General features: G+C 39.5%; 2 protein-coding genes across 5 annotated transcripts; both read left to right on the top strand.

Annotated features, from left to right (window-relative positions):
• The first annotated feature begins 1787 nt into the window (after positions 1-1787).
• LOC149925045 (uncharacterized) lies at positions 1788-19173 on the top strand. 3 transcript variants are annotated; one of them, XM_090160887.1, is made up of 3 exons: positions 1788-1942; positions 15255-15645; positions 18436-19173. In XM_090160887.1, exons 2-3 carry the CDS (start codon positions 15255-15257, stop codon positions 18747-18749), a joined length of 705 nt encoding a protein of 234 aa, XP_090017013.1. In that variant the 5' UTR covers positions 1788-1942; the 3' UTR covers positions 18750-19173. The 3 variants fall into 3 exon arrangements, with proteins under 3 accessions (XP_090017013.1, XP_090017011.1, XP_090017012.1); XM_090160885.1 differs by lacking the exon at positions 1788-1942 and adding an exon at positions 2170-2236; XM_090160886.1 differs by lacking the exon at positions 1788-1942 and adding an exon at positions 2206-2273.
• Positions 2383-14088, top strand: LOC149925046 (uncharacterized). 2 transcript variants are annotated; one of them, XM_090160868.1, is made up of 4 exons: positions 2383-2414; positions 3621-3792; positions 12329-12767; positions 13659-14088. In XM_090160868.1, exons 3-4 carry the CDS (start codon positions 12408-12410, stop codon positions 14085-14087), a joined length of 789 nt encoding a protein of 262 aa, XP_090016994.1. In that variant the 5' UTR covers positions 2383-2414; positions 3621-3792; positions 12329-12407; the 3' UTR covers position 14088. The 2 variants fall into 2 exon arrangements, with proteins under 2 accessions (XP_090016994.1, XP_090016995.1); XM_090160869.1 differs by lacking the exon at positions 2383-2414 and having other exon boundaries at positions 3573-3792.
• Positions 19174-20859: the final 1686 nt, after the last annotated feature.

The following is a 20859-nucleotide window of genomic DNA, read 5'->3' on the forward strand; positions in this document are numbered from 1 at the left end:
TCAGGCTGACTACTAAAAAATATATATGTCCAATCCACTGATAACTGTTTCGGATGAAAGCGTGGGTGAAATAAGTTTGTGACAAATCAACTGGCTCTATTTAGACTATTTTTGTCCTATTTTCTTTCAAGGCGAGTTTAGTACTAAACTCGAACTTCCACGGTAGCTTCAATATTGATTAATACGGAGAATAATAAACCATCTTCGTTCCTTCCGTCGGACTACCTAAAATATATACTTTCAATAAAGTCAAATTGATCGATTCCCCCGAAAACTTTGATAGTTCGCCACTTGCTTTAAGATCGTATCTAATGGCGCGAACCGAAGCCGGCTCACCACCAATGCCAGTTGTTTCTGGAAACATTCACCTAAATATGGAACGTGGAAAGTTGCCCTTTGTCGAAGGAAGTGGCAGCGGCCATTCTACCCTCACAAAGACCACGGTTCGTCATTCCATTCCAACCACCATCACGAATTGTCGTCTGGTCACAGCTTGATGTACGATCCGCCACCCTCGTATGAGGAAAGCACCACTGACCAAAGACTGACTTTTAAAAAAAGAGTTATACGATTACTTTAATGTTTTTCTTAAATTAACTTTTAAAGGAGTGGTATTCTAAGAAAATATTTAAAAATATTACCTACCAATATTACCCTGATCCCAAGCCTGATATCGTGATAACTGTTTCGGATGAAAGCGTTGGTGAAATAAATTTGTGACAAATCAACTTGGTCTATTTTTGTTAGAGATGCACCGATATATCGGCCTATTTTTCTAATTTCGGTATTGGCCAATATCGGCTTCGCTTAAGCCGATATTGGCCAATACCGATATTAGAAAAATATTTTCAGAATAACATTTAAAAATAGGAAAATTAACGATTAACTAACTAATGATATTATTTTATTTTATTGTACGGATGCCAGACTTCAGAAGCTAGATCATACCTTTTTTAGACAGGGGGTTACGAGTGTAAACAAATAAAAAACAACAATATTCGATTTGTGATAGAAAATATGTATAACGTAAAATGAAAAGAAACATATATTCGGATATGCTCTTGCAAACTTTTTTCATCAAAAATTAGAATAAAATGGTATGACAGTGTACTGAACCGTCTTTTACAATGGTTTTATCATATACACTACTGTTATGATAGATAACTTTGTTAATATCGGCCGATATATCGTTCGATATTACCGCCGATATATCGGCTGTACCCATATCGGTGCATCCCTAATTTTTGTCCTATTTTCTTTCAAGGCGAGTTTAGTATTAAACTCGAACTTCATCGGCTGCTTCAATCAAAGAATATAAAGCCCCAGGAATGGAAGGTGTAGCTCCGTCTAGTGGAACTTTTGCGCCTCTCGTTTTTAAAGAGAGACCGGGTTGCGGTAACCGTTTCCGGTTACTCTGATTTGCTTGGCCGGAAGTTTCAAGCGCAGCCAAAACACGCGGCCAATAATATCAATCCTTCCATTCCTGGGGCTTTATATTCTTTGCTTCAATATTGATTAATACCGAGAATAATAAACCATCTACGTTCCTTCCGTCGGACTACCTAAAATATATACTTTCAATAAAGTCAAATTGATCGATTCCCCCGAAAACTTTGATAGTCCGCGACGATCAGTCAGATTTGGCGCCATCTAACAACGGGTTTGAGAAGTACTATGGATTGTTTTCTCCGGAGATGGATCAGTGTGAGGGGGGTGCTGCCGCGAAGAGTCGCCGAGGATGAGGGCTGATCGATAAACGAGCGGCTGGTGAGCTGGGGCCGCGTTGATTTGAGAAGCGGACACCGTCCTCTTCCGGAAAGGGGGACACTCTTTCATCTTCGTCTCGAGAAAATATCGCCCAAATTTGCGACCCCGAAAGTGTCGATATAATTACGTCCTCACCTTAGTGCAACGGCAGCGAGAGCCCGTCACGACGACAAAGGTAATAACTAGGGCCTTTTAAATTCTTCGGAATCACTTGTCAACGCTTCCTCGGAGACGACGGGGTACCGTTCCTTCTTAATAATGGTGGAGTTATTCTCTCGGTTCAAGGGTTAACGCCATTGACGCGAGGCCTAGCGACCTATATATTTAGCCGTAGCTCTTCGCGCGGGAGACCCTACAGCAAATCGTTATTTTGGGGTTAAAAATAGCGTTACGTACGCGATGGCACTCGTGACGCGGTAGGTGCAATATGGTAACCTTTTATACCGTCCATCTGGCTGTTGGTTTATTAGTAAGTACTGGAGATGGTCGAAGAATTTGCAGCGAAGGTATTAAGAACTTTCTTTCTAATATTAAGATTAAATTAAAAATAATTTTATTGATTTTAATACATATAGACTAAATATAACTATTCTTAATTTTATATTATATAGCGTTAAGGGGTTTAGGTTTGGTGCATTTTGGGAAAGGTATGTCCGAATTTCTGACCAAATCTTTATTATTTAGAATTAGACTTTTGAGTTGACATAAAGCCAAGTAGCGGCCACCGCGATAAGCTTATTCATCTCCTTTATTTTTGTCCGCAAAGCAAACGCGCAGTGTTATATAATAGCAAATCGTCTGCTTAGGAAAATAAATCTCAGCTGTTTATGGACTTCTCGCGCTGACCACTATGTGGCTCTGTGTCAACTGATAAGGCTTATTTATTTGTCGTGAAGTTATACCAAAAATAACCATAAGTTATTTCCATACGCGTTAGTAATCATTGACATGATAAATAAATCTTTTCAACCATCGCGAGCATGCAATTAGTATTTTCAGTTAACATAGAGACACCTAGCGGACAAAAGGGGAAACTCATTTACCTCTTGGAATTTCGTCTGCTAAGCAAACGCTTTGTGTTTTATAATTGACCGATTTGAAAATTACGTTTTTGCGCGTGACAGTACCTTTACATTGTTCGGTATAGCAGGCATATTTACCCAAGGTTCGTAAAAAAATGGAACTATAAGGTTGCCTCGATCGCATGGTTTTTTATCAAAATATTACGGCTTTTGCGTTGCTAGGTAAAATCGTGACGTCACCCAGATGAGATCGTATTGAAAATAAACGGAAGCTCATCTGGGTGACGTCATCAATTTTAACTCATACCAAAAAATTTTCAAACATCTTCTTGGTTGAGACCCCCTTGATATTTACCAGCTTTTATACCCTAACATGGCGGCGTATTTTCACGCGCAAAATGAGTTTTAAGATCCACCAATAGCAAATCGTCTGATTGGCAGAGCTAAATCCGGCAGCAAAGTGAGCTTCTCGTTTTAATAAAATGACCTAAAGTCAATTAAGACGAAATAATAGCCGGGCAGCAAAAACATATTATCTTAATATCCGGAAGATTTATAAAAAAAAGGCCAATCGCGAGAGAAGAATTAGGAACGCAATTAATATACCATTAACTAAAATTATGTACGGATTCTTAGAGAGAGATATATAAGCAAGTAGAGCGGGATTCCAAACCCAGCATCGAAAAAAGCTACCTAAAGGGGGAAAATTATTTAATTCTTAGCCCCCCCCCAATGGTGGTATTAGAGGAAAAATATTATTATTCACCGGAAAAAGTACCAGAGGCAGTAGAGAGAGAGAGAATTACGTCACGTGATTCGTGACGTAATTAGGGCGGAACCACGGCGAGCGGGGAAGTCTACCTTTGGAAAAGAGTCGCACGCGATCCGGCTTCAGCCTGAAGGAGAGCTTTCCGGCAAAGCCTTTCGACGGAATAGGGGACATCGGTCAAAGCGCAGCGTTCAGCCACAGGACCCGACCGCCATTCACCGGGATAAATAACAGGTAAGAGTAACTGGCTGAGTCTTTTTTCACCTTTGTCCAGGCCTATTGTAGATTGCCGATTAATTTTGTACCCGGACTGTACCGTCGTACTATCGATTTGAATTTCAAGGTCTACATTACAAACGGGAACCGATTCTGAATATTAAAAAACAGTTATATGGATTTCAACTAAAATGTGGTTTGAATTACTCAAATACGGAGATATACAGGGTGTTTCAAAAAGTTATGCAAAGAATTTAAGGAGTTGTATAGGGGGCGAGTTGAGAAATATGCCTGTTTTCGTCCCATTTTGCTACGAAGCGTTAAAAGAGCGCAAGAGAGCTTCAAAGTGTGGCCTACTAGCCCCTGGAAGTAGACTGCAACAAGCGCTAAACCAAGCAGCAGGGAAATGCGAACATAAAAGACCTAGGTTTCTTCTGCCTGGCCCCCTTTAAATTAACTTAGTGGAGCACAAATACCCTGGTGGTAGGCCAACCGCTGAACATGTTGGTTTAATTTAAAGGGGGACAGGCAGAAGAGAACCTAGGCCTTTAAGGTTTGGGTTCGTGTAATGATCAAAAAAGGACTTTGTAAACAAATCGACGTAACCAGCGTAAAAAAGTAAACTTGAACAGTTTTTAAAGTCCCTGCTGCTTGGTTTTGCGCTTGTTGCAGCCTACTTCCAGGGGCTAGTAGGCCACACTTTGAAGCTCTCTGGCGCTCTTTTAACTCATCGTAGGAAAATGGTACCAAAACAGACATACTTCTCAACTCACGGTACTCACCCCCTACAACTCCTTCAAATTTTTGAATTACCTTTTGAAACATCCTGTATAGAAAACGGTTTGTAAATTGACTCCAATACTATTACGATAATACAATAACAATATTTAAGTCGCATCGTTTTGATTAGATTATCATCCAATTCCCAATTAGAAAATATTGGTTTTAAATATATTTCCTATACGAATATTATAATGTCTTCTAATACAATAACAATCGTGAGATCGATTTTTTCGTTCGAATATCAATCGATTCCCAATTAAAAAACTGCCACACTCGATTTGACAGATGAAGCATTCGTAAAATATGACTAGAAACGTGGCCATAATAGACGAAATACTCTACAGGCGGTAATCGAAATTGATTAATCGACTCGCTAATCGATCGGCGGACGGAATAATAGTCAAACTAAGGGCATAAAACACCATTGCCACGGGAGAAAACAAAAGAATAAATAGCCTAGCTGGCGTGCCCTTCTATAGAACCAACCCATTTTATTCCGTGAAGTTCTACCTGCCTCGTAGAGCCCCGCGCTTAGCAAACAAGCCTCTTTCGGGCCATAAACGTGATCGTAAGAGCTATTACCGGAATAACGAATGACCCTTTGCGGTGACCACTCCCCCGCGGATCTCCGCCTATCTTGATGCCGAGACAAGTGTCAGGAGATGAGGAATTTCGAGACCTCCTCGCAAACGGATTGAAATTTACATTTCGACGCTGGTTCTATACTAGGCGCAATATTTTTGAGAACGTAAGTAACTAATAAACAATCAGAGTGCCCTATATGTGAGCAGTCCAGTGCAATTTATAGTGAAATTCTTCACCAATTATTGCATGGCGGTCGCTATTCAGCAGACATCTTTTACGCTCGGGCTTCCGTTGAAATCCAACGTTAAGATGTCTGCTGAATAGCGACCGCCATGCAATAATTGGTGAAGAATTTCACTATAAATTGCACTGGACTGCTCACATATAGGGAACTCTGATTGTTTATTTGTTTTACTGATATCGACAGATTTCCGAGGATAGCCAGAGTTCCTACACAGTACTGATGAGCCCCAAAAGGGCGAAACCGGTCTACTGTTGGAATCTCTGGCTGAAATTTTGACTTTTGATATAACGTAAGTAACCTAATAAAAATGAAATGAACTTAAGTTTTGGAAATTCGTTGCGCAGTACTTTCTTCGTTAGCAAAATGACTGGCAGGTTATTGTAATGGTGATAAATTCTTGCGAAAACGTGGCTAACAATAATCAATTTTATGTTTCGTTTTTATAATTTACTATAATAGGCCTTTCTATAAAATAAGCCACGCTTGCTGAACTTGTTTTTTTGTAGCTCATTCGTCACGAAATACGTACAAGTTCAGTTCAGTTTAACCTTAAAAACAGGGTGCCTCGTCGAATTTACTCTTATGTCCAGGGCGTTTCGTAGTAAAACGTCATTGAAACGTCACCCGTGACGCAGCACCAACATCAAAACAAGAATACCAATGTTACTTTATCGTAAGGCCTATTGTGCCAAAGTGAACGTTTTTGTTTATTATGAAAGCGTTTCGACTTTCAATAAGCCTTGACTGATACTTCAAATTTGTTGTCAAGGCGATTGCACCGTTAGCTGACAATTCCATCGTCTCGTGATGGTCATTGGCTGAACGGATTATCGTTAAACAAATTAGCGTCGCGACAATAGGAAATGTCCTACTTAATTTTATGATGTAGCGCAACATTAAGAAATAAAGAGTAAGACGTAAAAATCAATTGAAATATCCGCAACGCAGCACAATAAAATATATTAATATAATCATTTTCTCGCAAATGTATTAAAAAACTTCGTTTGATACACGTGCGGAAATGTCATTGTCACTCGTCCCGAGTCTAGCCAGTACTTTAAAAATGCGTTATTGCTAACGAAAAATTTCGCGCTCGCTGCGCTCGCGATTTCATCTGGTTGTATTATAACCCGTCTTTTGAATGAAGCTTTAGGGTAACACTTAGAACATTGTTCAAAATCCAGTAGAAAACTACTGTAAGAATCCACCAATCCAAAACTTAAGTTTCCTTCCCATAGTCATTGTGTTAAAAATCCCAAATCCCGTAACCCAAAATGGAAATGTTCGACCCATAGATAAAATAACTTCGTATATAGATAGGAAACTATATGTTGTAGAGGTGACTCCAGAATTTGGTCCGACATCTGGTGGCGGCACCCGAATAATATTATTTGGTGAAGTTCGCAAGCCTGGGCTATAAACATTGCTTTAATGCTTCAGCTTGGATTAATAATATCAACTTATATTTTTAATCCAAAATCCCTGGCTTCCATAAGTTATGACTTAAACGAGCTTAGGATAAAAAAAAAGAATGATGAATTATAATTATTTAGCTTTTGTTATTAATCCAAGGTTAAGGTATGATAAAAAAATTATTTAAATGATACTAAAATTGGCTGAATGTATGTCGCAATGCCAATTGCAAAGGCTTAAGTGAGCTAGGTGTATTAAAAGTACTTTTTTCATGTACTGAAAGCAAATTTAAAATAAGCACAAAGAAATAGCATTCAGTAAAGATTTCTAGTTTGTTTCACACGCTATTTCTTGTATATTTGAAGGCATTTACCTTTATAAATAAGTTTATTAGCAAAAACGCCGACTTTAATTCCTATATACTTTCTAGTGCAGTCACTAGATGTCAGGGGAATCTGCTGAAAGTCAGTTTGCCCCATTGAAGTTTCCTATCTATATACGAAGTTATTTTATCTATGGTTCGACCCCTCGCATAGAGCCTTTGAAACTTTGAGAAATCCATTGAGAATATCCTTTCCGATCAAAACATTGACTGACAGTGTTAAAAATTCATAATTGATGTTGGAAGATTCCTTATAAAAAAGAACCAAATACAATCATCCATCTTGAAAAAAGACGCGTGAATCAATCGCGAGTCTCAATGGAAACTTGATATGGTTGATTATAACAAAAGATAACAGGGGATAAAGTCTTGATCAGCTGTTTGAGGGGTAAATGATTTAACTTTCATCCCCTAACCGATATTATTAATAATAATAATAATCAGCTAGGCTAATACCCAAGGCACCACCTTAGGCAGATTTTATCAAAAACATCTACCCCGCTTCTTTTGATAACTTTAATTCACATGAGCCAACATTTTTGTAAAACATATTTGGTTAACACTAGTCGAAAACCGATATAATGTTTCCGCAACGAGTTGGCCACAAAAGCGATTTTGTTGGACATGTTTTGAAGAACGGCCTGTTTTTACAACCGAGGCTTAGGTCGAATACTTAAATCTAATAATTTTTTTATTACGCAAAACTATAGGTAATATTAATATTAAACATATAGGGCACTCTGATTGTTTATTAGTTTTACTGATATCGGCAGATTTCCGAGGATAGCCAGAGTTCCTACACAGTACTGATGAGCCCCAAAAGGGCGAAACCGGTCTACTGTTGGAATCTCTGGCTGAAATTTTGACTTTTGATATAAACATCTTTATTGATATTAGTGAACAAATTGTGAGGTAGAAGACATTAAAGAAAGTATGAACTAAATAAAAAAATCGTCTACTAAACGCGCTATGAGTGGTGTGGCGGAGTGGTTAGCACTTTTGCCTCGCAGCAAGAGGAGCCGGGTTCGATTCCAACTTGTGGCACTGGGTGAAAACTCGGAACAACTTGTTCCGCGTTGAGTTTACAAGTTCTCTCCCCGCTGGTTTAAGGGGTTATCCCCCGAGCTCTTCAGTTTCCCCTTACATAAAAACTTGTTGAGGGTAACGGTAATAGTTAGTGTAGGGAGCTGTTGGCTCGCGTGGCATGAAGGGCTAGCCACCACCCTCCTACGCATTGTAACCCGGCCACCTGAAGTAATGGCTTTAAAAGTCGCTTGATGACGTAAGCCTTTGGTGGTGCCTAGCTGATTATTATTTTTATTAGAATAGTTTGGACACGCGCGGTTTGCACGCGCACGGGAAAATCTGAGGTTTTTCGCGCCCTAAGCGCGCGCTCGTAAAGTTAAAGTTCTTATTTTATAAAAACACCAATTACGTGTAATTTTCTTCGCCGGTTCACGCGGAAAATGCAACAAAAGTTGGGCAAACAATGTTGGCTCGTGTGAATAGGCCTTTAGTGTTCGATAAATTTCACTCTACATTCAACCTTTCTATTACCATAAGTAACATAATAATAATGATACTCACTATTCTTTACGTACTAATTTTATGTCTGAGCCTTTTTTCGCGACCGAGCTGACTAGAATATTATCGTCCTTGGTAGTAGAATATTTCGCTTTGGACATATTTAGACACTAAACTAAACCTTGGTTGCGTAATATCTCGGAAAAATAATTTTGGCTATTATCACTATTATGTTACTTATGCAATTACTAAATTATATTTTTTGTTTCGGTGACGTACTCTCGAAATAATTTAATGCACATTTCCCCCTATTTACTTTTGATAACTTACCGGCCGCAACTCTGAGCTTACATAAGGACAGCCTAAAAATGACAGCGACTAATTCAAATATTTTAGATTATTTTCATATTTCGCAAAAGAAAAAAAATTTGAATATTTTTCATTAGGGCTAATGATAGCGGCTATGTAGGTTTGAAAAATGGGTTGGGACGTAAAAAATCCAGATTTAAAATTCCAGGACCGTTGTTTTAGGGCACACCGAACTGCAGCGTTCACCTTCCCAGCGAAGGTCGAGGTATTCGCACCACGCCTTTAAAGCCGAGAGCCCCCTACCGAAGGATAAAAATTCAATATCTTAATAACGGACACTAGGCACGCCTGGGGGCAAGCCGGCCGAGATAAAAAAGCTGCCTTCATCTAAAGCAAAGGTTCCATCCAATTATCTAAAGGTCATTCATATCAAGCGCGAGAAGGTGACAATGAAATCTCCAAGGGTTCTTTTTCACGTTCAAGAGACTCTGTCGATAAATTGTCTCTCGTACCCGTCGCGAGTCCTTACCGCGTAGGGTACCACCTCGGTGTCGAGCGTGCCGCAGTTACGTTAGCTACGGTACGAATTTGCAGCGGCTGATGAGATGACTGTCTTTTCAATCAATTTATTATTAAATTTGAAATAAAATCACCTTATATCTACATAATTTAACCTGGTTAGTGATTTTCCTAAAGCAGAATTTGGCCAGGTTATCTATATTAAAATATTCTAAAAATGTGTGCCAATTAGCCTTTACAATTTACATAGAGGTCAACGTCAGCTCAAACTGCTGGATATTCGTCTGCTAGGCAGTCACCTTTTTATTTTGCAATAGCAAATAGTTCACTTACAAGGAGACTACCCGAGGTGTAACACACCGATTTTGATCAAACTCGGATGTTTGTTAGACCTTCATGTAACTTGAAAAACTCTGAAGGGAAATGTCTCCATAGGCAACCGTTTTGCCATGGCAACCAAAAATGTTTTTAACAACACAAAATGGAAATTTTACTACTGAATATAACATGGGAATCTGACCAATTTTAAGGGTACCCCCTGTAAAATTTTTAATCAAATTCGAACTTTTTCATTATTTTTATATTTATATTTTCTATTTTTAGCATTTTCGAAAAATTTATTTAAAATTGATCAGATTCCCATGTTATTTTCAATGGGAAAATTTCCATTTTGTGTTGTCAAAAACATTTTTGGTTGCCATGGGAAAACGGTTGCCTATGGAGACATTTCCGTTCGGGGTTTTTCAAGTTACATGAAGGTCTACCAAACCCCCGAGTTTGATCAAAATCGGAGTGTTACACCTCTGGTAGTCTCCTTGTTAGTAGACGAAAATCCAGTAGTTTGTGAGCTTCCCACGTTGGCCGCTATATGGCGTTATGTAAGCTGAAAAAGCTAATGTATTAGCGGATTTCGAGTTTAAACTACAGGCACAGATCGCTCGATAATATTATCAATTATTTCGTTGATTTTATGATCAATATTGGATATAAATAAAATTAATCCAGTTTAGCAGTTCAATGTAGCTATGATCGAGAATTGAGTCACATTTTGTTTCTCAAAACTAAGATTTAGAATATGCTGGTCACACGTATTTCGATCGTTTTTCATACCTTTATCAATCAATTTTCCAAATCTTAAAATCCCCACATAGAAAATGGTGGAGGCAGCAGGAATTTTCGCGAGGTTAGGCAAACCAAATAAATGGGCCCCCGACCCGGGACCCCCCTTTTCTCAACGAAATGCTTCAATAAAATAAAGTAGTGATGTACATGACGAAAAAAAAAAGTTCTAACAACAGTATTTACTAGGAGATACCTCAAAAATTTCTAAATGCATTATCGACAATTGTTTCATTGTTATTTATAAATAATTTTATCTCTTGGGACAATTTTGAGACCCTTTCTAGATCATTAGGGTGATTTTGGGGCCCCTCAAAATTTTAAGGTAGGCAGTGGCCTACCTGGCCTACCCCCTAGCGCCGCCACTGGGAGGCAGAATCTTAAGAGGCTTACATTTTATCTCAAAGTTTGGCCTTATATTTTAATCTTTGAATCTTTAAAAAGAAAAAATGGCCAATTTGGTGGACCCACCAAATTAACTTAAATTGTGGGCTCAAAAATTAAATGAAAAGTAATCTATGGCCTCAAAAATTAAATGAAAAGTAATCTATGGCCTCAAAAATAAAATGAAAAGTAATCTATGGCCTCAAAAATTGTAATATCTCTAAAATATCAAAATTTATTTCAGAACAACACGCCAATTTTAAATTAAGTATTTGGATAAAATCTTTTACCATTTAAACCAGGAAAAAACCCCCAGTAAAGGCCTGGAAAATGATCTCACTTACAATGTTAGTCAATTTATTCTCCGAAACGCGGGGGTGAAATTTCGAATTGTCCGTCATTTGGTATGATTCAGGCGTCGCTTCCCGGGAATATCCGAAAAACGGCTTGTGTGTGACTGGAAACAGCGAAACGAGTAATATTAGAAAGCCCTTTACGCCAGCAACGCCCATAGCGCGGAAGAGACTCGTGATTACCGGCAATTAAGCGCTTTGAAAAATGAGTCACGGCCCGCCGCCTATGTAGAGTTCTACTTAAGGCCTCTCCGCAGTCAACTTCAAGATGACTTTGACCGCCACGATCGATCTCCGCGGAGAGCGCGCTGTACAGTCAAACCCGCCCCAGCAAAAATGCTCTTAATGGCAGATAAAATTCGGAACCGTGTAATTTCCAGACCTCCGTCGTTAACCATTTACACCTGCTCCCCCAGTTAAGGTCCTTTTAAAATTTTAGGCTTAAATGGATAAATACGAACCACCGCCCAGTCGTGTATCGCCAGAGAAATTTACGATCCGTTTATCGTCGGTATCGTTATCTTTTTAAGTAAAGTTTATAAGGCCATTAAGTCGGCAGAGACGGATGGGGAAGATGGGAATCGGAGCCTGGGAGGGGGTCTTCTCCCTGGACACCACGCCAGGAACACTTCTACAGGCGTTTAATGTATTTACGATCTGATTTGTATTTTGAGGGGTAGACGTTTCTCGAATTAGAAGAGTTAATACGCTAGAAACCTGGATTTTTATATGAAATATACGATAAAAATCGTAACGGAAAATGAGGCTCACCATATTAACACTGTAGCAATGGAAACAGAACACGTATTCATATCGTGAAACAATGAAAACCGACCTAGATAGCGTTACTTATAACGAAACGTCCAGGTAGCATTTTTCTCTTTTACCTACAGCGAAATCATTTGGGCGGCAATAATAGATCTCTTTCTTACGTTGCAGGTAGAATAATCATTAGCTCCGAACGGAAGGAGCGGAAAGGAAAAAGGCAAAAATTGTGTCACACACGGAGGAAGAGTAAATGTTCGGAGCAAACGACGGAGCAACTGTGGCTGGAAACACTCTCATGGCGGGGAATTTGATGCAGTCTCGTTCCCGTTTCTGGGGGCTCTCCATCGGTGGAAAATGCGTCTTGCAGCTGGCCTTTTTCGGCTTCGGCCTCTGCATCATGGGCATCCTGCCCTTGGCCGTCGCGTCCAAGTTCGAAGGACGAGCGGGCACCGTCAACGTGCCCCGCGTCATGGGTATCATTTTCCTGGCCGTGGGACTGTTCTTCCTAGTCGGAGGGGTCATCTGCCTTCTGGTTATCGCCAAATACGCCAAACACGACCCTGGAGGTGGTCGTCCCGCTGGGAACTACGCGGTCGTTGACCTTTACGCCGTAGGTTTAAGGTCTTTAGCCTTTGGAGTTTTCAAACTAGTTAAGACATACCCTCGACAGTGTAAAGTCTTTAGCTTTTGGGGTTTTAAAACTAGATAGGACATACCCTCGACAGTGTAAAATCTTTAGCTTTTGGGGTTTTCAAACTAGTTAAGACATACCCTCGACAGTGTAAAGTCTTTAGCTTTTGGGGTTTTAAAACTAGATAGGACATACCCTCGACAGTGTAAAATCTTTAGCTTTTGGGGTTTTCAAACTAGTTAAGACATACCCTCGACAGTGTAAAGTCTTTAGCTTTTGGGGTTTTCAAACTAGATAGGGCATACCCTCGACAGTGTAAAGTCTTTAGCTTTTGGGGTTTTCAAACTAGATAGGACATACCCTCGACAGTGTAAAGTCTTTAGCTTTTGGGGTTTTCAAACTAGATAGGACATACCCTCGACAGTGTAAAGTCTTTAGCTTTTGGGGTTTTCAAACTAGATAGGACATACCCTCGACAGTGTAAAGTCTTTAGCTTTTGGGGTTTTCAAACTAGATAGGACATACCCTCGACAGTGTAAAGTCTTTAGCTTTTGGGGTTTTCAAACTAGATAGGACATACCCTCGACAGTGTAAAGTCTTTAGCTTTTGGGGTTTTCAAACTAGATAGGACATACCCTCGACAGTGTAAAGTCTTTAGCTTTTGGGGTTTTCAAACTAGATAGGACATACCCTCGACAGTGTAAAGTCTTTAGCTTTTGGGGTTTTCAAACTATAGATAAGACATACCCTCGACAGTGTAAAGTCTTTAGCTTTTGTGGTTTTCAAACTAGATAGCCCGTAAACTCCATCGGATTGAGACTTAAGTGTGAAATTGCGCATTAACTCACAAACTCCGTCCGCTTCTTACAGAACCAACCATCGGTTCATTATCACACGTCCGGCGAGAGACTCAACAATATGCAAGGCCCGTTAGAGGCAGGAACGTGTCCTTACGGAGTGTCCACCATCTACGCCCCTTCGCCGGACACTTCCTCGGCCTCCAGAGAAGAGGGCTACAACCAGCCAGCGACCAGAGCGCCACCCGTCGGCTACCACAACCATTCTCAATACCAGCCATCCTCGCCGATCTACGTCCCGTACAAATCGTCTCCGCAACGAAGTTTAGCATGCAGCAATCCGTCCGCTCACTACATGGCCGACGAAACGCCGACGCCGGACTCCCCGAAGCCGCCCATCCACGTCCTCCGACCTCCGTCCTACAGGACAGCCAGCAACGCCCCGCTGACCTGCACCCATTCCCCGCCTCCCGCGTACTCGGAATCGCGCTACAACGCGTAAACGTTACAAACCACCCACGAATTAGAACAGTCACGAAATAAGATGATAAGCGTGAAGATTCTATTCAGACGAGGCCTTAAGGAACGCGCCTTGGAGCCGCGTTTCATCAATGCCGGCTGGCATTCGGTAGACGCCCCGTGAATTAGAGTACTTTAGTACGATAGTTGACGTTTTATACTTAGTAATATTTGTTCAAAAGGAAGATGACTAGAGGACAGTTGAATGTTTTAACAATACCGGACAGTACCTTATCAAATTCATCCCACCTGCCTTCCAACTGTTTTTGGTTAATGTTCAATTTGCCTCTATAAACCGATATCGATTCCACATCGATAGAAAAGGAAGTATCCAAAAGCGTGGTTATTCGCTTTGAGAACCGTAACCGTACCTCCCAGCTTTAGAACGCGACCTAGACTATATTAGTTTCAAGAAAACGTTATTGATTATCTTAAGGCACGTTATTCTTTCCGAATTGATAAACTAAGCCGAGTGAATGACTTCGATAACAAAGAAACAGTTTTAAGCCGCCTATTACATTAATGTACTTCCAGCGTTTGTCTATTCTATATACGAGTATTTGGCCAAACACCGTCCAACGCAAATCGTCCGTTTCAACTATCTCCTTTTTTTCCTTTGGAATTTCATAAAGTAGCTTTTGCCTCGCACGGTGGACTGATCATAAGTCCACAAAATATATCAAAAAACGGTTTCTATAGAGTCAACGTATAAATTCCGCGTTAGACGCGGAACTTCGTCGTCAGTATTGTACAAATAAATGGAAATAATATTAAAGGATAAAATTATTTTCGTTACAAGCGTTACTATTTCCTTAATCTTACGTTAGACAAATAAACTAATGAACCCGAATCATAGGCAAAATAAACCTTTTTTTATTTCATAGCCCACCAGCGCTTCTACCGAGTGAATCGCGAAGCTTTTCCACCCAATTGCGAAAATATAATGACGAGTTAGCGGCGTTCGCTTATACTGAACGAGTGTTCGATGTTGGGTGGAAATCTTTCTAATAGCGGACACCGTAGCGCTACAAACGATTTTGCTCTAAAACCGACCAGGTCCATTAGCGTATTTGTTCAAGATCTTACGTTGTAATAGAAGTTGCGTAACTAATAATTGAAATAATAAAAAATGTTGTTTCTATTCCGACAGATGGCGTCGGCTACAAACATGGGTCTTCAGCGGCAGATCATAATTACGCATAATCCAGCCGAACCGGGCCACGCTTACGTCCAGGCTGGGCCAGCGGTGGCTGGAGCACCCGGTCAACCGCAAATGGCGAGTAACCAGCCGTATATTATCCAACAAATTTACCAGTACCCGCAAGCGACGGTTGGTAACAAGCCTTCGACCTGTTACACGAAACTAGCCAGATGTATCATCTGGACTTGCGTCATAATTTTCATTCTCTTCGCCATCGAGATTGTCATCAGCATCTTGCCCTTAGACCCTTACCTCAAGGGCTTCGGCCTGCTACTGGGACCGCTGATATTCGTCATCATAAAGGTCCTGATTCACAAGTGTTCCACAAATAAAGTTAAAGGTATGAACATTATCTTTTCATTGAGAGCTCAGCGCGCTCTCGGTTTTTACGCAACTATTTCGTCAGTTTAAGACCAGTTAAAAAGATCACCGTGCTTTTTGGCGCCATCTATACTAGTACCCCAAACTATACGTATAAGAAATTATATAAAACAAATTTATTTTATCGTACTAATTTATTTATTTTCTTTTCGTATTTTAAATTCACTAGAGTAGTTAGATGGCCCGATGATTTCTTTTCGTATTTTAAATTCACTAGAGTAGTTAGATGGCCCGATGTTTTCTTTTCGTATTTTAAATTCACTAGAGTAGTTAGATGGCCCGATGATTTCTTTTCGTATTTTAAATTCACTAGAGTAGTTAGATGGCCCGATGATTTCTTTTCGTATTTTAAATTCACTAGAGTAGTTAGATGGCCCGATGATTTCTTTTCGTATTTTAAATTCACTTGAGTAGTTAGATGGCCCGATGTTCTCTTTTCGTATTTTAAATTCACTTGAGTAGTTAGATGGCCCGGTGATTTCTTTTCGTATTTTAAATTCACTAGAGTAGTTAGATGGCCCGATGTTTTCTTTTCGTATTTTAAATTCACTAGAGTAGTTAGATGGCCCGATGTTCTCTTTTCGTATTTTAAATTCACTAGAGTAGTTAGATGGCCCGATGTTTTCTTTTCGTATTTTAAATTCACTAGAGTAGTTAGATGGCCCGATGATTTCTTTTCCTATTTTAAATTCACTAGAGTAGTTAGATGGCCCGATGATTTCTTTTCGTATTTTAAATTCACTAGAGTAGTTAGATGGCCCGATGTTTTCTTTTCGTATTTTAAATTCACTAGAGTAGTTAGATGGCCCGATGATTTCTTTTCGTATTTTAAATTCACTAGAGTAGTTAGATGGCCCGATGTTCTCTTTTTGTATTTTAAATTCACTAGAGTAGTTAGATGGCCCGATGTTTTCTTTTCGTATTTTAAATTCACTAGAGTAGTTAGATGGCCCGATGATTTCTTTTCCTATTTTAAATTCACTAGAGTACTTAGATGGCCCGATGATTTCTTTTCGTATTTTAAATTCACTAGAGTAGTTAGATGGCCCGATGATTTCTTTTCCTATTTTAAATTCACTAGAGTAGTTAGATGGCCCGATGATTTCTTTTCGTATTTTAAATTCACTAGAGTAGTTAGATGGCCCGATGATTTCTTTTCGTATTTTAAATTCACTAGAGTAGTTAGATGGCCCGATGATTTCTTTTCGTATTTTAAATTCACTAGAGTAGTTAGATGGCCCGATGTTCTCTTTTCGTATTTTAAATTCACTAGAGTACTTAGATGGCCCGATGATTTCTTTTCGTATTTTAAATTCACTAGAGTACTTAGATGGCCCGATGATTTCTTTTCGTATTTTAAATTCACTAGAGTAGTTAGATGGCCCGATGATTTCTTTTCCTATTTTAAATTCACTAGAGTAGTTAGATGGCCCGATGATTTCTTTTCGTATTTTAAATTCACTAGAGTAGTTAGATGGCCCGATGTTTTCTTTTCGTATTTTAAATTCACTAGAGTAGTTAGATGGCCCGATGATTTCTTTTCGTATTTTAAATTCACTAGAGTAGTTAGATGGCCCGATGATTTCTTTTCGTATTTTAAATTCACTAGAGTAGTTAGATGGCCCGATGATTTCTTTTCGTATTTTAAATTCACTAGAGTACTTAGATGGCCCGATGATTTCTTTTCGTATTTTAAATTCACTAGAGTACTTAGATGGCCCGATGATTTCTTTTCGTATTTTAAATTCACTAGAGTAGTTAGATGGCCCGATGATTTCTTTGCGTATTTTAAATTCACTAGAGTAGTTAGATGGCCTGATGATTTCTTTTCGTATTTTAAATTCACTAGAGTAGTTAGATGGCCCGATGATTTCTTTGCGTATTTTAAATTCACTAGAGTAGTTAGATGGTCCGATGATTTCTTTTCGTATTTTAAATTCACTAGAGTAGTTAGATGGCCCGATGATTTCTTTTCGTATTTTAAATTCACTAGAGTAGTTAGATGGCCCGATGATTTCTTTTCGTATTTTAAATTCACTAGAGTAGTTAGATGGCCCGATGATTTCTTTTCGTATTTTAAATTCACTAGAGTACTTAGATGGCCCGATGATTTCTTTTCGTATTTTAAATTCACTAGAGTACTTAGATGGCCCGATGATTTCTTTTCGTATTTTAAATTCACTAGAGTAGTTAGATGGCCCGATGATTTCTTTGCGTATTTTAAATTCACTAGAGTAGTTAGATGGCCCGATGATTTCTTTTCGTATTTTAAATTCACTAGAGTAGTTAGATGGCCCGATGATTTCTTTTCGTATTTTAAATTCACTAGAGTAGTTAGATGGCCCGATGATTTCTTTTCGTATTTTAAATTCACTAGAGTAGTTAGATGGCCCGATGATTTCTTTGCGTATTTTAAATTCACTAGAGTAGTTAGATGGTCCGATGATTTCTTTTCGTATTTTAAATTAACTAGAGTAGTTAGATGGCCCGATGATTTCTTTTCGTATTTTAAATTCACTAGAGTAGTTAGATGGCCCGATGATTTCTTTTCGTATTTTAAATGATACACCGAAATATTTTTCCATATGTAATTCCCCCAGAAACAGCCTAAGAGTCTAACGAACAGGTTATGAAATTCGTTATAATGCAAAGATAGGCCAATGCGCTGACCTCCTCATAAACCGATCGTGGTATGAGGCAAGTCCTCGCGATATGGACGGCTAATCTAAAGAACTTCCCATCCACTCAGGCCGCATACTGCTTCCCGGAACGGATGGGGACAGACCATCGGCCACCGACGTGTCGACGCAGACGACGCAGTTTCCAGAAGTGGTGTACGCCGACAATATGGGGACACTGGGTGTCGCCGGAACCTCTTACGTCTTCGCGCCACTACCCAACGCCCCGCAGTGGATGGAAATGCGGGACTTCCAACAGATCGACCCACGAGCGTCGCAGCAGCCCGGAATGAACCCCCACGAAACGGGACCCATCCCGGACGCGCCACCGCCCTACGAGGAACCTTCGACTTCGATGCCGTCAACCTCGATTAGATTGAACTAACACTCTGCTACGAACGTAGACTATCTCGGCCGGAAAGAGATTTGAAAGGTGAAACCCCAAGAAGAGGTGAAATCTCGATTGACGTAATACAGGTCCAAGCCAACGGTGGCAACAACGGACCTGTATTTAAATAAAGTCGTATTTATTAAATTTGTTACTCGTGTAAACACGTGCCAAATACGTACAACAAAGTATCCTGTAACAGGTATATACGTTATTTAACCAAAATATCAAATTCGTGTTTTATCACGTTTTTAATAGTTATATTATATAGTAGATTACATAGTTTAATCGAGCAATACAGTTTAAAGGGCTGCTGGAAAGAAGAAAGTTGAAAGGGAAAAATCTTTAAATGTCACGACTCAAATATAGAAATATCGTTTATCTATTTTTCCAAAAAATTAATCGTTATATGTCATTTAGATTTTAGAGAATTTGTTCGAAATAAAATTATTCGATTTCATAATTTACGCTTAGTATTTTCTTCTACGTTTAATCAAGGAAGTATATGAGCTTAAGGCGGGTATTCGATATCGAAGTTTTTGGCGGGTCCAGTCGGGTTTACTTTTTTTTTTTGTTTTTTTTTTTTTAATAGTTTGCCCACCCGGGTCTCCTGATGGTGGGCGGCATCCACCCTTTCACTTAGGGTGGCAATTTATATATCCAACGATAAGAAATCACAAAGCCTCAAAAGCTTTGTATTAGTTTGCCTACCTGTGTCTACTAAGGGTGTATGGCTTTGCCCATTCGAATACACTGATGTGGAACTAATATTACGGCCTGGGCCGACTTGTTTATCATGTCGGGGTCGGGTTGGGCTTTAAAATTAGCTGGTCCGACTCATCTCTACAAGAAGTATTACGTTCTACTTGGGGAGAATGAATATGTGGAACTGATCCGTGGATATCATTTCCTGGTTTTCCTTCTTTCACGAGAGGTGGGAAGTTAAACATGACCCACACAATGATATTTGTACACAACACTACGTTAGCGTGTTTAAGGCTAGCTGCGTTCTCCTTGTGTTTGTTGCTCCTAGTTGGTAGGCCATGGAATTAATTGCAAGAGAAACGCCCAAATACGTTCAGAGAGTGATTAGATTTATAGGTGATAAGATTGGGTAACCGAATCTGTTTGAAAACGACCATCCACAAGGGGTTACAACGGAACTAAGCTTTGCGAGTGAACCATATTTATTTGCTATTTTACGATAAATGACTTAATCGTGGGAACCATACAACGAAGTGTTCTTCTACACGATCAAAAATAATCTCGTACATGTGCAAGATCAGAATAATAAGTTAAATACTAACTTTTACTCCTTTAAAAGTTAATTTAAGGAAAACATTAAAGTAATCGTATAACTATTATTTTTAAAGTCGGTCATCGTAGAAGATCTTTGGTCAGTGTTGCTTTCCTCGTACGAGGGTGGCGGATCGTACATCGAGCTGTGACCGTCGCAGCTATGAGCAACAAACTCAAGGAGAACGCAGCTAGCCTTTAAACACGCTAACGCAGGGTTGTGTACAAATTTTATTGGACCAGCCTTTACGCTGAACGTTTTACGGGCGGGGAGGGGGAGATAATTTCCGAATTTTCCCCTTCAGATGGCAGCAGGTGCTAAAGCGTCTAACCGTAATAACAATAAGTGTTACAATTAACGAGATTTACAACCAAACTGATTTTCATAGCTATTGCGTAATCAAGATGTTTTCTCAGCATAGAGCCCTCTAGTGTCTAAAATATGCGAGACTTCCGCTAAGCCGAAAAATCTGGTTTCCGATAGATAGGTGGAATATTAGGCTAAAATGATAAAAATTAAAAAAGCTTTTCTCGGCGCCACGAGCTCATGTTTTTTATCACGCAAGATTCGTACGCGGGCTTCATAACAAAGCCAAAGCCCCTCGCGATTCCAGAACGTGCTCTCCGATATTAGGCTTAAATTTTTATCAAAAATTAGTCATCCAAAACGGTAAGTCGCCTGTCCAAGTCACAGCTTGAAGAGAGTATCAGTGCCAAAAAAAGGTTCGGTTAGAAAATTAGCATTAAAGCAATACGAAGTGTCATACTTATTGTTAATATGTTACTTCTAGTCTAACCAATGAAAAATGTA

The sequence above is a fragment of the Leiobunum rupestre genome, chromosome 10, assembly GCF_980474605.1.
Source record: "Leiobunum rupestre chromosome 10, qqLeiRupe1.1.hap1, whole genome shotgun sequence".
NCBI lineage: Eukaryota > Metazoa > Arthropoda > Arachnida > Opiliones > Sclerosomatidae > Leiobunum > Leiobunum rupestre.